Source organism: Ornithorhynchus anatinus, chromosome 12 (assembly GCF_004115215.2).
Source record: "Ornithorhynchus anatinus isolate Pmale09 chromosome 12, mOrnAna1.pri.v4, whole genome shotgun sequence".
NCBI lineage: Eukaryota > Metazoa > Chordata > Mammalia > Monotremata > Ornithorhynchidae > Ornithorhynchus > Ornithorhynchus anatinus.
This window is the reverse complement of record NC_041739.1, coordinates 47,218,559-47,235,352: the sequence shown is the minus strand read 5'-3', so window position 1 is coordinate 47,235,352 and position 16,794 is coordinate 47,218,559. Positions and strand designations below refer to the sequence as shown.

The 16,794-nt window shown below is 46.3% G+C and overlaps 1 protein-coding gene across 1 annotated transcript in view; it reads right to left on the bottom strand.

Annotated features, from left to right (window-relative positions):
• The window catches only part of MANBA (mannosidase beta), a 127,923-nt gene that overhangs the window by 97,142 nt on the left and 13,987 nt on the right, over positions 1–16,794 (bottom strand). Inside the window, exons 4-5 of the mRNA XM_029076539.2 lie at positions 15,029–15,134; positions 8,024–8,194 (exon numbers count right to left, since the gene is read on the bottom strand). Coding sequence (XP_028932372.1) covers positions 8,024–8,194; positions 15,029–15,134 — 277 coding nt within the window. The remainder of the gene's footprint in view (positions 1–8,023; positions 8,195–15,028; positions 15,135–16,794) is intronic.

Sequence of the window (16,794 nt, the reverse complement as noted above, 5' to 3'; positions counted from 1 at the left end):
CAGTGAGCACTCAATAAATACGACTGATTGATTGACTTGCCCAAGGTCACGCGGCAGGCAAGTGACAAGAGCCAAGATTAGAACCTAGGTCTCGTGACTCTTTCCATAGACCATACTGCCTCCCACTAGAGACAGCCCCGCTGGTGATGAAAATAACCATGTTCATCCATTCTTTCTTTTCATCATCAGTCATAATTGGTAAGAGCCTGTGTGCAGAGCACTGAAGAAGGTATTAGGGAGCATACAGATGAAGTCCTTCAAAGACCTTACAATCAAATGGGGAAGTCAAGAGGACCCAAACTTCCAAATAATTACTAGGTAAAAGAACAAGAGAACAGCTACAGTGCAAAACACAAATTAGCGGTTAAATAAATGACAAATGCAGGAGGTTAATCTGATGGCATGATCAGGAAGGTGGGGGAATTCAGCAGTGAATGTCTCTAGGAGGAGGAGTCTTTTAAGAGGATTTTGAAGAGCGGAGGGATGTAGTTAGAGGAGAGCGAAAAAAAATCGATGTGCTATCAAGCTAAGGGGCCAAAGATAGGCAACAGATAAAAGAGCACCCTTCAGGCTTTTAATCAAAAATCATGTCCTTAAGGCCAAAACTCTAAGCTTCAGAAAAAGATTGCTAAGTTCAAAGGATGGGATTTAATAATCTTAGTATTTATTAAGCACTACGTGCCAAGCACCACATAAGTGATGGGGCAGATACAGTATATGCAGACCCAACAGGGGGATCACAGTCTAAGTAAGCGGGAGAACAGATACTGAATCCCCATTTTACAGGAAACCGAGGATCAGAGAAGTGGAGTGACTTGCCCAAGGCGACCCAGCAGGTAAGGGGCAGAGCAGGGATTAGAACCCAGGTCCCAGGCCCGTGCCCTCTCCGTTAGGCTGAGTTGCTTCTCGATTTGTCCCTATGTGCCTTTTCCTGCCAAGATGGTAACCCCTTGGCATTACCCCAAGCCCTCTAACAGCTGGGTGTAACGGAGAAGGATAAAGACTTCCACGAGCCAAGAACCCTCTCTAACTTTTCATCCCTTCTGGGCACTGTGTGTGCTTTATAAATGACCTCCGCGGCCCATGTTCATCGGCACCTCAGAAATGAATGAGTACTGGGATTTCTTTAGCTGATGACGCTACCGGTATATTCTAGAGACACCTACAGTTCCCACTCGACTGAAGAATGTTTTGGCAAGATGCATCTGCAACCTCACAATGAACCCTGAGGCCAGTTGTTCCTGTTAAAATTACCCCGTAAGAATCATATTAAATCAGCAAGGCAAATTGGCTCAGACTCACGTGATACAAGCCCCTCGGGGCCAATTCCCTGAGCTCGTGGAAGCTGAAGCCCCCTATATGTTTCAAGCTGTGGGAGTAAAGTCAGTGCTCTTACCCCCAAAAGAGTTCTTTGGCTGAATTTCCAGCCCTGTGATAATAATAATGTTGTTATTTGTTTAAGCGCTTACTATGTCCCACACACTTTTCTAAGCGCTGGGGTAGATACAAGGTAAGCAGGTTGTCCCACGTAGGGCTCCCCATTTTACAGATGAGGGAACTGAGGCACAGAGAAGTTATGTGACTTGCCAAAGGCCACACAGCTGACGTGACGAAGCCGGGATTAGAACCCATGACCTCTGACTCCCAAGCCCATGTTCTTTCCACTAAGCCACGCTGTTTCTCATGTACACACCGGGCTTCCAACAAGCAGGGCAAAAAACAGTTAAAGGTTTGGGGCTGAGAAGAGCCAAAATCAAGTCATAAAAGTCTACCCGGCAACTCCAAGCTCCAGGCCCCAAAAAAATCCCTCACTCACCTATGTCAATCAAACAACTGTTTCTATTGAGCACTTTACCACATGCAGAACACTGTAATAAGCGCTTGGGGGAGCATAATGTAACAACATAATAAACACATTCGCTGCCCACAAAAAGCTTATAGTCAAGAGGAGGAGTCAGACATTAAAATAAATAAATACAGATATGTACATAAATGCTGTGGGGCTAGATGAACAAGTCAAGGTGATGCAGAAGGGATCTGAAGAAAAGAAAAAGAGGGCTTAGTCAGGAAGGCCTCTTGGAGGAAATGGGCCTTACTGAAGTGGGGGAAGAGTAATTGTCTGTTGGATTTGAGGAGGGAGGGCGTTCCAGGACAGTGGCAGGATATGCACGAGAGGTCATCAGCAAGACAGATGAGATCGAGGAATAGTGAGAAGGCTAGCATTAGAGGAACGAAGAGTGCGGGCTGGGATGTAACAGCAGAGTGGGGAGGTGAGGTAAGAGATGAGGTGATTGAATGCTTTCAAGCAATGGTAAGGAGTTTCTGTTTGATGCAGAGGTGGGTGGATGACCATTGGAGGTTCTTGAGGAGTGGGGAAACGTGGCCTGAACGTTTATCAGAAAAATGATCCAGGCAGCAGAGTCAAGTATGGTCTGGAGTGGGCAGAGACAGGAAGCTGGGAGGTCAGCAAGGAGGCTGAGAGGGATAGGAGGGATAGGAGAAGTGACTGGATTAACTTGGTAGCAGTTTGGATGGAGGAAAGGACAGATTTTAACGAAGTTTTGAAGGTCAAACTGAGAGGTTTAGCAATGGACTGAATATGTGGGTTGAATGGAAGAGAGGAGTCATGGATAACGCCAAGTTTACGGGCTTGGGAGTCAGGAAGGATAGCAGTTCCATCTACAGTGATGGGAAAGTCAGATGAAGGACGGGGTTTTGGGTGGGAAGATAAGGAGTTCTATTTTGGACACGTTAAGCCTGAGGTAACAGGAGGACAGCCAAGTAGAGATGTCTTGAAGGCAGGAGGAAATGCGAGACTGCAGAGAGGGAGAGAGATCAGGGCTGGAGATGTAGAATCGGATATCATCCACACAGGGGTGGTACTTGAAGCCACGGGAGCAAATGAGTTCTCCAAGAGAGTGGGTGTAGATGGAGAATAGAAGGGGACACAGAACTGAACAGAAGTCAGCCCAAAATGAGGGCTAAATTCTGCTTCTCCTGTCAAGTTCCTGGGAAAAAACTGTGCTTTGTGGAAACTGTCTACCCATATGGGGAACTGCAGGAGATGGACTGATACGACTAAATGACAGGGAAGGAAAGTAATTGTAGGCACACAAATAGACGCTATTCCATCGCTGCCGAGAAAAGCAGCATGTAACTGTCTCTGCCTTCCCTCCTGTCCCCGAGAGCCCCGCTCCCGGCTTGGTCCACGCCCTCCAGGCCGGGGATAAAAGCTGCTCCGGCGCCCTCTCGGACTCTTCCATCACTGCCAAGAAAAGCAGCATGTCACCGCCACCTTCCCTCCCGCACTCGAGGGTCCCCACTTCTGGCTCGCTCCCGCGTGCTCTCGGACTCTTCCGTGACCTCCAAGACGTGGAGCCAATTCTGTCATTTGGTTAATGTTGTGGGTCAATGTTCCATCAGTCCTCTTGTATCCGTCTCCAATCCCTTTTCCCTACTTAAACTCAGCCTGTGAGCCCCTTGAGGCCAGGAACCGTGGTCAATTCCCAACTATGCATTTTCTCCCAGCTCTTAGTACAGTGGTCTGCATATATTACTTCTATACTATTACTATTAAATTTTACAGCCTGAGAAAGATTTTATGGGCCTGAGGAATGCTTGGGGTGATCTGCAAGGCTGCATAAACTGCCTATTTTTCTTCTACTGCTTAGGTTGTCCTCTTCCCCACATGACACTCAGAAAAGAAAAAAAAATATTAAGGAAAAAAACAAGGACTCTAATTGCCCTCTCAAAACTGTACCAATTTTTAGAAAGCCTTCTCTGCCCCTTCTGTCTGCACGACTCTCCCTTGATGTCCCACCGACACCTCAAACTTAACATGTCTAAAACTGAACTCCTTATCCTCCCCCCCAAACCCTGTTTTCTCCCTGATTTTCCCCTCACTGTAGACACCACCCCCATCCTTCCTGTTTCAAAAGCCCATAACCTTGCCGTTATCCTCGAATCATCTCTCTCATTCAACCCACATATTCAATCTCACTAAATCCTGTCAATTCAATCTTCACCAATACCACTAAAATCCACCTTTTCCTCTCCATCCAAACCTCTACCATGTTAATCCAACCATTTATGCTAGCACACTTTGACTATTACATCAGCCACCTTGCTGTCCTCCCTGCCTCCTGTCTCTCCCAACTCCCGTCCATACTTCAACCTGCTGCCCTGATCATTTTTCTTCAAAAACATTCAGTCCACATTTCCCCACTCCTCAATAACCTCCAGCGGTTGCCCATTCACCGCCGCATCAAATGGAAATTCCTTACCATCGGATTTAAAGCACCCAATCATCTTACCCCCTCGTACTTTACCTCTCTGCTCTCCTGTCCACTCCACACATTTCAGTCCTCTAATGCCAAACTACTCACTCTACTTCGAGCTCAGTCTAGCTGCCAACCTCTTGCCCATGCCCTGCCTTTGGGCTGCAATGTCCTTCCTCTTCATATATAACAGACGATCACTCTCCCCACCTTCAAAACCTTATTAAAAACACATCTCTTTCAAAAGGCTCCCCGAATTGGCCCTCATTTCCTCTTCTCCCTCTCCCTTCTGAGTTGCCCTTGCACCTGGATTTGTTCTCTTTACTCACCTCTCCTTCAGCCCCACAGCACTTATGAACTGAGCTGTAGTTTATTTATGTTAATACCTATCGTCCTTCCAAGAGTGCACCTCACTGTGGAGAGCGAACGTGTCTACCAACTCTGTGGGACTATAATAATAATAACAATTCTAAAAATAATGGCATTTGTTAAGCACTTACAATGTGATAGACAGTGTACTAAGTGCTGGGGGGGAATACCGGCAAATCGGTTGGACACAGTCCCTGTCCCACATCGGGCTCGCAGTCGTAAACCCCCATTCTACCGACAAGGTAACTGAGGCACAGAGAAGTGAAGCGACTTGTCCAAGGTCACCCAGCAGACAAGTGGCACAGGCGGGATTAGAACGTAGGACCTCCCGACTCCCAGGCCCATGCTCTATCCACTAGGCCACACTGCTTCTGTATTCTCCCAAACACTTAGTACAGTACTTGGCACACAGTAAGCATTCAAAAAATATGATTAATATTCAATCCATCACTAAATGCTGTCAGTCCCACCTTCACAACATCGCTAAATTCCACCTTTTCCTCTCCATCCACACTCTAACCTGTTAATATAATCACTCACCCGATCTCTCCTGGATTTCTGCATTGGCCTCCTTGCTGACTTCCCAGCCACCTGTCTCCCCCAACTCCAGTCCATTCTTCACTCTGCTACCCAGATCATTTTTCCGCAAAAACGTTCAGGACATGTGTCCCAAGGTGACTCTGGGGTACTGACCATCTTCAAGGTCAAATGCTATCTCGTGACCTCCTGAGCCAGCAGGCGGAACTCGGAAGTGAGGGTGGGATAATGCGCCCACAACCAAAACTGCTAGATTGACAGCCCAACCCAGAATACAGAAGGTGCCCCTCATCTCCGTGCCAATCAGATTAGGAATGGAGCAAGGGAGAGGGCAGAGATTGGGTAAACTGAGGCTGGAGGCTGGAATGGCCTAAGAGAACAGGTGATACATACCTGCAGTCCCTAACCTTCTGTGCATAGGATCAAGACTTGCAGCAGTCGGCTGCAGGTCGCCTCTGTCCAGAGCGTGAGAAGCCCGCTCTGCCCGCGCCGAGTGAGGAGCCGTGGGATGGGTGAATGTCCCGTCCTGCTGAACATTCGGGGGCTGGAAGCCAGGCACTTCACCATGGGCCTATCACGCGTAAGTGGATTCCTCCCGAGTGGGAAGTACTTGTGGATTAGAGCTAGCCGCCTCATCACGTGCGAACAACCCGTAAGTGAATTTCGCCTGAGTGAGACCTGGGTGTCTGCCACGTGCGAGTAACATACGAGTATATTCCTCCCATTAGGGAAGCTCTAATATCACCAAATAATCATATTCCTCCCAAAAGGGAAGTTCAATTGGCTGCATCTAAATAATCAAGTAATTCAATTCTCCTCGTGGAATAAACTTTGTATAGAACTCAGGCATTCCATACCCGGTTGATCTCTCTCTCTCTCTTCCTCGCCAAGCCGATTGCCAAATGAACCCGTCCCCAGGACAACATGTCACCCCCTCCTCAAAAAACTCCAGTGGTTGCCCATCCACCTCCACATCAAAGAAAAACTCCTCATCATTGGCTTTAAAGCAGTCCACCACCTTGCCCCTCCTATCTCACTTCACTACTCAATACGAGAAGCAGTGTGGCTCAGTGGAAAGAGCCCGGGCTTGGGAGTCAGAGGTCATGGGTTCAAATCCCGGCTCTGCCACTTGTCAGCTGTGTGACTGTGGGCAAGTCACTTCACTTCTCTGGGCCTCAGTTACCTCATCTGTAAAATGGGGATTTACTGTGAGCCCCACATGGGACAACCCGATTACCCTGTATCTATCCCAGTGCTTAGAACAGTGGTCTGTACATAGTAAGCACTTAACAAATACCAACATTATTATTATTACTCTCCTTCTACAACCCAGCCCGCATACTTCGCTCTTCTAGAGCTAACCTTTTCCATGTGCTTCGATCTCACCTGTCTCACCGCCGACTCCTTGCCTATGTCCTGCCTCTGGCCTGAAACACCCTCCCTCCTTAAATCTGACAGACAACTACTCGCCTCCCCTTTAAAGCCTTATTGAAGGCACATCTCCTCCAAGAGGCCTTCCCAGACTAAGCCCCCTTTTCCTCTTCTCCCATTTTCTTCCGCTCCCTTTGCTCTTTCCCACTCCCAGCCCCAGAGCACTTATGTACATATCTGACATTTATTCGTATTGATGTCTATCTCCCCCCCCAGACTGTAATCTCACTGTGGGCAGGGATTGTGAATGTTTACTGTTGTATTGTACACTCCCAAGCACTGAGTACAATCCTCTGCACACAGTAAGCGCTCAATAAATACGACTGAATGAATTCAATCGTATTTATTGAGCGCTTACTGTGTGCAGAACACTGTACTAAGCACTTGGAAAGAACAATTCAGCATCAGAGAGAGACAATAATAATAATAATAATGTTGGTATTTGTTAAGCGCTTACTATGTGCCGAGCACTGTTCTAAGCGCTGGGGTAGACATAGGGGAATCAGGTTGTCCTACGTGGGGCTCACAGTCTTAATCCCCATTTTACAGATGAGGGAACTGAGGCACAGAGAAGTTAAGTGACTTGCCCACAGTCACACAGCCGACAAGTGGCAGAGCTAGGATTCGAACTCATGAGCCCTGACTCCAAAGCCCGTGCTCTTTCCACTGAGCCACGCTGCTTCTCCCCACAACAGATTCACAGTCTAGAAGCGTGGAGAGAGACATCAAAACAAGTAAACAGGAATCAACAGCATCAATATAAATAGAATTATAAATAAATAGAATTATAGATATATACACATCAAAACAAGTAAACAGGAATCAACAGCATAAATATAAACAGAATTATAGATATATACACATCAAAACAAGTAAACAGGTAATAATATAAATAGAATTATACATATGTACATATATACACAAGTGCTGTGGAGCAGGGAAGGGGGGTAGAGCAAAGGGAGAGAGTTGGGGTGATGTGGAGGGGATGGAGAGCTGAGGAAAAGGGGGGCTTAGTCTGAGAAGGCCTCTTGGAGGGGAGCCTTCAGTAGGGCTCTGAAGGGGGCAAGTGTGACTGTTTAGCAGGTTTGAGGACGGAGGGCATTCCAAGCCAGAGGTAGGATCTGGAGAGGTAGGACGTGGGCCAGAGGTCTACAGCGGGACAGGCGAGAAAGAGGCAAGTGAGAAGTTTAGCACCAGAGAAGCAGAGTGTGCAGGCTGAGATGTAGGAGAGAAGGGAAGTGAGGTAGGAGGGAACAGGGTGACGGAGAGCTTTGAAGCCAACAGTGAGGAGTTTTTGCTTGATGTGGAGGTTGCACTGCAGCCAAACCAGCTCCCAGCAGTGAAATGTCACTGGAGCTTCCAGGTCCCAGGATGAAAGCCCAAGAAGGGTCTGAGACTGAGAGCATTACCTTCCGGACAAAGTTAACATGGCATTCCCCTTTCTGCACAGGGGGTGGACACTCTGGGGGCACGCGGTAGCCAGCATGAGCCCTGCTCTTTTGGGCGGCATAGGAAATCGCCGACTGGAAACGGAGCTCTATCAGGTTGACGTCCCCGATGACGTTGGTGACATCAAAGGTCTGCATCAAAGAAAACAAAAAAGCAACATGAGAAAGACTGCTATGCCAAAGGACCTGACTTATCTGACTTATTCTGCTGCCCCAATCATTTTCCTTCAAAAACGTTCAGACCAAGTTTCCCCACTCCTCAAAAAGCTCCAGTGGTTGCCCATCCACCTCCACATCAAAGAGAAACTCCTCATCAGTGGATAAAAAGCACTTAATCACCTTGGCCCCTCTTAATTCACCTCGTTATTTTCCTAGCAAAACCCAGCCCACATATTTCGTTCCACTCATGCTCACCTTCTCACTGTACCTCTATCTCATCTATCTTGCCGCTGACCTCTCGCCCACATCCTACCTCTGGCCTAGAATGCCCTCCCTTCTCCTATCAGACAGATAATTGCTCTCCCCCACTTCAAAACCTTATTGAAGGCCCAACTCCTCCAAGAAGCCTTCCCTGACTAAGCCCTCCTCTCCTCTTCTCCCACTGCCTTCTACAATGCTCTTACTCCTTCATTCATCTTCCCTTCCATCCCCACAGCACATATGTATATATCTGTATTTATTTATCCATTTATTTATTCATATTAATGTCCATCTTCCCCTCTGGCTGTGAGCTCATTGTGGGTAGGAATGTGTCTGTTGTTATATTGTACTCTCCCAAGTGCTTAGTACACTGCTTTGCACACAGTAAGCACTCAGTAAATCCACTCTTGATTCATCCACATCTATTTCACCACTTATTGAATAGAATGCTCTCAATGTTTGGACTAACTTTCCCATCTGCAGGAAACAATCCCAGAGGGCAATTCTTGTTGTTCCGACAGTTGTTCCTACAAAAGTCGAAATTTGGTTGTCTTGGTTGGTTGGGGAAGAAGATGCGTGAATTTTATCTGGATGCCTTAAGGCCGTGAGTTGCAGGGAAGACACAGCTGGTGTTAGTGACTATGTGGAACCCAATGACTATGTGGGTTCCTGGAATTCCCTCAATTCTGTTCTAAAGATTACTAAACATGCAGAAATCCACAGGACTCATTTTTCCCATCCCAGTACATGCACGTCCTGCAAAAATGGAATTTCAGTATATTCTTTTCGGGGTGATGATGCTCTCTACAAATGACCAACCTAAGGGGCATGTCCTATACTCGGGACTAGTAATAATGTACTGGGGGAAATGTCAAAAATCACACGAAGATAATGATCTCAGTCAAATTCCTAGAAAGCAAGCAAATCTGCACTTCTGTCACTGAAAAGATGGATTCTGAAGATAAATGATAAATCAGAAAAGCACACAGAGCTGTGGGAAAGTGACAAGAGATCTCTAGTAGTATAGTGGTAGAGAAGCAGCATGGCCTTGTGGATAGAGCCCAGGCCTGGGAATCAGAGGACCTGGGTTCTAATCCTGGCTATGCCACTTCTCTGTTGTGTGACCTTGAGCAAGTTCCAACTTCTCTGGGCCTCAATTACCTCACCTGTAAAATGAGGATTTAGACTGCGAGCCCCATGTGGGACACGGCCAGAGTTCAACATGATTAGCTTGTATCTACCCCAGTGCTTAGTACAGTGTCCAGCACAAAGTAAGCACTCAACAAATACCATAAAATGTACTATTTATTGAGCACCCCCTTGGAGCAGATGCACTGTACTGAATACTTGAAAAGTACAAAACGGCCAGTGACAAATCCCCGGCCCACATGGGGCACCGCAACGAACACAAGAACACACTCTAATAGGAGTGATAAATAGAAAAGAATTTAGAGTAATCAAAAGATAAAACTGAATGGGCCAAAATATATATGTGCTGCTCCACACTCCATAAGCCTTCTCTAAGCTCTCCTTTCCTCTTCTCCCACTCCCTTCTGCTTCACCCTGACTTACTCCCTTAATTCAACCCCTCCCAGCCCCACAGCCCTTATGTATATATCTGTAATTTATTTATATTAATGTCTGCCTCCCCCTGTAGTCTGTAAGTTTGTTGTGCGTAGAGAATGCGTCTGGTATAATGATATTGGAGAAGTGATGTGGCTCAGTGGAAACAGCCTAGGCTTAGGAGTCAGAGGTTGTGGGTTCTAATCCCGTCTCCGCCACTTGTCAGCTGTGTGACTTTGGGCAAGCTACTTCACTTCTCTAGGCCTCAATTACCTCATCTGTAAAATGGGGATTAAGACTGTGAGTCCCACGTGGGACAACCTGATTACCTTGCATCTCATCCAGTGCTTAGAACAGTGCTTGGCACATAATAAGCACTTAACAAATACCATCGTTATTATTATTGTATTCTCCCAAGTGCTTAGTACAGTGCTCTATACACAGTAAACGCTCAATACAATTGACTTGGTGCTCAATTACTATTGATTACTGAAGAGATGAGATTAATATTAAAACCCAGTCATCTCCAGCTCTTACGAACTCAATAATAATAATGGTCTTTGTTAAGCACTTTGTGCCAAGCACTGTTCTAAGCACTGGGATAGATAGGAGGTATTCAGGTTGTCCCAAGTGAGGCTCACAGTTTCAATCCCGCTTTTACAGATGAGGTAACTGAGGCCTAGAGAAGTGAAGTAGCTTGCAGGATTAGAACCCACTACCTTCTGACTCCCAGGCGTGGGCTCTACCCACTACCCCAAGCTCCTTCTCTCCCACGTGCTTAGTATAGTAGTCTGCACACAGAAAGCACTCAATAAATACAATTGACTGAATAATTTGTAAATTATTTACTTATATTAATAACTGTCAACCCTGTAGACTGTAAATTCGACGCAGGCAGGGAATATGTTCACCAACTCTGTTGGATTGGACTCTCCCCAGTGCTTAGAACAAGGCACTGAACACTGCAGCTCAACTGTTACCACTGATTGATATGACTTGGTGTGCTGGGAATTAATCAAGTAAAGCAAGTTGGGGGAGGTGGACTTTCTAGAGGACTTCGAACATAAGAAGCAGTGGGAGCTGTCAGATTCGCAGAGGAGGGGAGTTCCAGCTGGGTGACTTTGGGCAAGTCACTTTAACTTCTCTGTGCCTCAGTTACCTCATCTGTAAAATGGGGATTGAGACTGTGAGCCCCACCTGGGACAACCTGATTACCTTGTATCTCTCCCAATGCTTAGAACAGTGCTTGGTACATAATAAGCCCTCAGCAAATGCCGGCATTATTATTATTATTCCAAAATGGAGGAACAGCAAGAGCAAGGAAATGAAGGTAAGAGGGTCAAGAGTGAGGTGCATCTCAAAGTTAGGTTTGGGGAGGGTGGGAGGCAGAAGGGAGATGTTAGGGAGCAACAAGTGAAGAGAGCAGATATTACAGACATGGTACTTTTCAAAGCAATAGGGCACAGTACAATCAAGTCATCTTCTAGTTTCTATTAGATTTCGGGGTCACTTGATGCTCTTCAAATTTGGCCGGTGGCTCTATAGTAAATCAAGAGGTTGGCAATACCACTAACATTGAGCACTCAAAAAAACCCAAAAACATTAATTGATCAATAAAACCCTAAAATGGATATGTCAAAATTAGGAAACAGGCTTTTTAAATACAAAAGAAAAGATTATTAAAATTCTGCAATTTTTTTAATGGTATGTTAAGCCTTTACTGTGTGCCAGGCACTGCACTAAGCGCTGGGGTAGATACGAGGTAGTCAGGTTGGACACAGTCCAGGTGGCACCTGGGGCTCACAGTCTTAATCCCCATTTTACAGATGAGGTAACTGAGGCACAGAGATTTATATATTTATTAATGGCATTTAAGCACTTACTATGTGCCAGGCACAGTACTAAAGGCTGGGGTAGATATTATTCATTCAATAGTATTTACTGAGCTCTTACTATGTGCAGAGTACTGTACTAAGCGCTTGGAATATACAATTTGGCAACAGATAGAGACAATCCTTGCCCAAAAAAGGGCTAGCTAATCAGGTTGGACCCAATCCCTGTCTCACACAGAGCTCGCAGCTTTAATCCCTATTCTAGAAATGAGGTAACTGAGGCACAGAGAAGTGAAGAGACCTGCCCAAAGTCAGAAAACAGACAGGTGGCAGAGCCAGGATTAGAACCCATGTCCTTCTGATGCCTAGGCTCATGCTCTATCCACTAGGCCGTGCTGCTTCTCTGGGTTGTGGTCGGACGGATGAGGTTCCTGGAGGGCGGGTAGGATTGGAGGCCATGGGTGTATTCATTTATTTATTTATTCAATCGAATTTGAGTGCTTACTGTGTGCAGAGCACTGTACTAAGCGCTTGGGAGAGTACAACAATAAATACACTCCCTGACCACAAGCTTACAGTCTAGAGGGGGAGACAGATGTTAATATAAATAAATAAATTACAGATATGTGCATAAGTGCTGTGGGGCTGGGAGGGGAGGGGATCAATAAGGGGAGCAAGTCAGCGACGCAGAAGGGAGTGGGAGAAGAGGAAAAGTGGAGCTTAGTCAGGGAAGGCCTCTTGGAGGAGATGTGCCTTCAGTAAGGCTTTGAAATGGGGAGAGATTAATTGTCTGTCAGATTTGAGGAGGGAGGGCATTCCAGGCCCTAGGCAGGATGTGGGCCAGGGGTCGGCGGCGAAATAGAGGAGATCAAGGTACAGTGAGAAGGTTGGCATTAGAGGAGCAAAGTGTGCGGGCTGGGTTGCTGTAGGAGAGTAGTGAGGTGAGGTAGTAGGGAGCAAGGGGATTGAGTGCTTTAAAGCCAATGATGAGGAGTTTTTGTTTAAAGCAGAAGTAGATGGACAACCACTGGAGTTTCTTGAGGAGTGGGGAAACGTCCTATATGTTTCTGCAGAAAAATGATCCGGGCAGCAAAGTTAAGTATGGACTAGAGTGAGGAGAAACAGGAGGTTGGGAGGTCAGCAAGGAGGCTGATAGAATAATGGGGGCGGGACCCGAAAAGCGATTGAATTAATGTGGTAGCCATTTGGATGGAAAGGAAAGGGCAGATTTTAGCAATGATGCGACGGTGGGACCAACAGGATTTAGTGATGGGTTAAATATATGAGGTGAATGAGAAAGAGCGCTTACCATGTGCAAAGCAGCATATTAAAGGCTTGGGAGTGTACAATGCAACAGTTTGCTGCCCTTAAGGAGCTTACATTCTGGTTGGGGGAGACACATTTAATATAAGTGAGTTATGGCTCGGTTAGTGGTGTGGAACAGGACTTGTGAAACAAGAAGGATGGTAATGCCATCTACAGTGAAGGGAAAGTCACGGGGAGGACAGGGTTTGGGTGGCAAGATAAGGAGCTCTGTTTTAGATACGTTAAGCTTGAGGTGACGGGAGGACATCCAAGTAAAGATGTCTTGAAGGCAGGAGGAAATACGAGACTGCAGAGAGGGAGAGATGGGAGCTGTAGATTTGGGTTATCAGGGCAGTGGGCCAAAAGGGATTAGTGGTCACAGGTAGGCAGGCAGGTATTCACTGAACTCTGGGCAGAAATTAGGTGCTTGGTGTGAGTTGAAAAGAGAGTGGGAAAGAAGCATACCCAGAAAGGAAAAAGGAGGAAAGTACCGGAAAGAGGATGTGCTGATTGAAACAGGATGGGAGGGATTCCCGGGGATGGGGAAGGCGGCTCTGAGACACAGAGGGCAACTTACTTCTCCCTCCCGCTCGACAGCAGACAGAGCACCTGAGGATGCTGTAGCTGTTGCCACTCAAGTCTCATGAGGCCTGATTCCCGCCCATTTCTGACTTGCCTGAGGTCACACAGGCAGAGCCCAGGTCCTTCTGACTCCCAGGCCCATGCTCTATCCATTGGGCCACGCAGTTTCTCGGGAATTAAGATCAAACTAAAAGGATCACCGATATTTTTCAAATCAGAAGCATTTATTGAGTGTTGACTGTGGGTACAAGAACTGTACAAGAAGCATTGAAGAGACCACCACAATAGAGTTGGGAGAGAGCAATACAGCAGAGTTAATAGATATGCTTCTTGCCCACAAGGCGCTTATACTCTAGAGGGAGAGACGGACACTAAAAGAAGTTACTCATAGAGAAATGGTAGAGAATGAGGATATGTGCTGTGGAGCTTAAACGGTAATTTAATTAACTATCCTGACGATTCTACAGAATGCAGGGCACTGATACAGGTACTAGGGAATGGGACTTTTCAACTTTTTATTATTATTATTATTACTAATATTATTTGTAAGCCCTTACTCAGTGTCAAGTACTGTGTTAAGCACTGGGAGAAATATAGGATAATCAGATTGGACATTGTCTCTGTCCCCCGCAGTCAAAGATGGGGGGAGTACAGGGATCTTTCTCCCTCTTTCCTTATGACATTCTCGCCTCTGTCTCTGTCCCTTAAGACAACCACACAGATCGGAAAGATCAGAAGGCAGGGGATGGGACACAGAAAGAGAGGAAGGGCCAGGAGCTCAATTACAATAATAATAATAATTACAGTATTTGTTGAGCGCTTACTATATGCCAGGCATTGTACTAAGCGTTGGGGTGGATACAAGTAAATCAAATGGGGCTCACAGTCTCAATCCCCATTTTACCAATGAGGTCACTGAGGCCCAGAGAAGTGAAACGACTTGCCCAAGGTCACACAGCAGACAAGTGGTGGAGCCGGGATTAGAACCCATGACTTTCTGACTCCCAGGCCCAGGCTCCATCCACTAGTCCATGAAGACCCGGTCGTCTTTGAAGTCTGCATAGGGGAAATGTGGGATGAGGAATAATGAATGTGGAGAAGGGCTTGTGATCTGTCCTCAAGGAATGCATATATGGTTTAGAGGCTACAGAATCAAATAATACTTGGACAGCTCTCCATTCACAGTGCACATCTTAGACCACGATCCAGTCAGCCAGCACACCAGGAGTCGTGGGTGCAGGTTTGGGAGCCGGTATTTACTTACGTATCTGTTGAACATGTTGTCCGTTTCCCCAATAGTGACATTATTCATCAGGACTTGTGCCACTGTATCGACGCCCTCAAGAACCAAATTCACTTTTTGCCATTTGCTGAGGACATAGTAAAGGAACATTAAAAATGATGAGTATAATCTGGACAGAGGCGCTCTTCACCCCGATGACAACTGCTTCCTGGAAAATGTGTCAAGTCAACACATAAATCACTATCAATTTTCTCATAAGAATAGGGGCCTAAAAAGGAAATTGGTTCCCAGACCGGATACTTTACTTATATCAGGAATACCCAAACTTGAGCACTTATTTATAGATTAGTAATATTGTTATATTTTAATATGCATTTGGTAAATTAATATTACCAGTCACCAGTTGAGTACACAATTTAATTGGCTTCACAATATTAAGGCACCTACATTGAGTGGGAGAGGTTCCAAGATAGGATACCCAGGTTCATTTCATCGTAAGTAAAATGGCCATAATCCTCCCTCACCCCTGGAGCCATTAAAGGAGGCTGTGTAGTAAAGCCAAAGCTTTGCATTTATTGAGCGCTTACTGTGTGCAGAGAACGAATTAGGCGCTCGGAAAGTACAATTCAGCAACAGAGAGAGACAATCCTTGCCCACAGGCTCACAGTCTAGAAGATAAAAGACGGTGTACATTTAGAAACGTTTTTAAGTGCCATTCTCTGTCATTCCAGAGGTCTTACGTTGAGGATTGCCTTCTTTAGACTGTGAGCCCCAAGTGGATCAGAGACTGTGTGTTGCTATTTTGAGGGTTTTTTAATGATATTTGTTAAGCACTTGCTGTGTCAAGCCCTTTTCTAAGCACTGGGGTAGATAATAATAATGTTGGTATTTGTTAAGCGCTTACTATGTGCAGAGCACTGTTCTAAGCGCTGGGGGAGATACAGGGTAATCAGGTTGTCCCACATGAGGCTCACATGTAATCCCCATTCTACAGATGAGGGAACTGAGGCCCAGAGAAGCAAAGTGACTTGCCCACAGTCACACAGCTGACAAGTGGCAGAGCCGGGATTCGAACCCATGACCTCTGACTCCCAAGCCTGTGCTCTTTCCACTGAGCCACGCTGCTTCTCGTGGTACAAGTTAACAGGCCAAATACAGTCCCTACCCAACATGAAGCTCACAGTCAAGGAGGAAGAACAGGTATTTGAATCCCCATTTTGCAGCTGAGGAAACTGAGGACCAGAGAAGTTAAAGACTTGCCCAAGGTCACACAGCAAGCAAGAGGTACAGCCAGGATTCCACTACCCCACACTACTTGATCTGAATGTATTGTCTCTAGCCCTGTGCTTAGCACGTAGTGAGAGCATAAATACCACACTCACTATTCACCCCAGAAAGCTTTTCTACAGACTGAATAAACCTCCAAAGAAGTTATACCCCAGTCAGGGTCATTCAGCTCCAGATGAAAAGAACAGCAAACCCAGATCACAAGGATGGAGGCTTCCACCGGGAAACACAGGTCGGCCTCAATCCTGGGACTTCAGGACCAGGAACCCGTGCGGAGGAATCGATTATATTGCTAGGGGCTTGCCCCACGCCCTCTCTCGTCCCTGCCCATTATGTTCCTGCAGGACAACGAGCAGGTAGGCGGGAGAGGTGGTGACACACCGAGAAGACCATACGAGGGGTTTTTTGTTGTTGTTTTTAACAAGCAAGACTCCTATATGGCCAGAGTAACCACTTCAGAGGGCGTCTGCGCCGTAACCCAGCAGGCGGTCGCTTGGGAA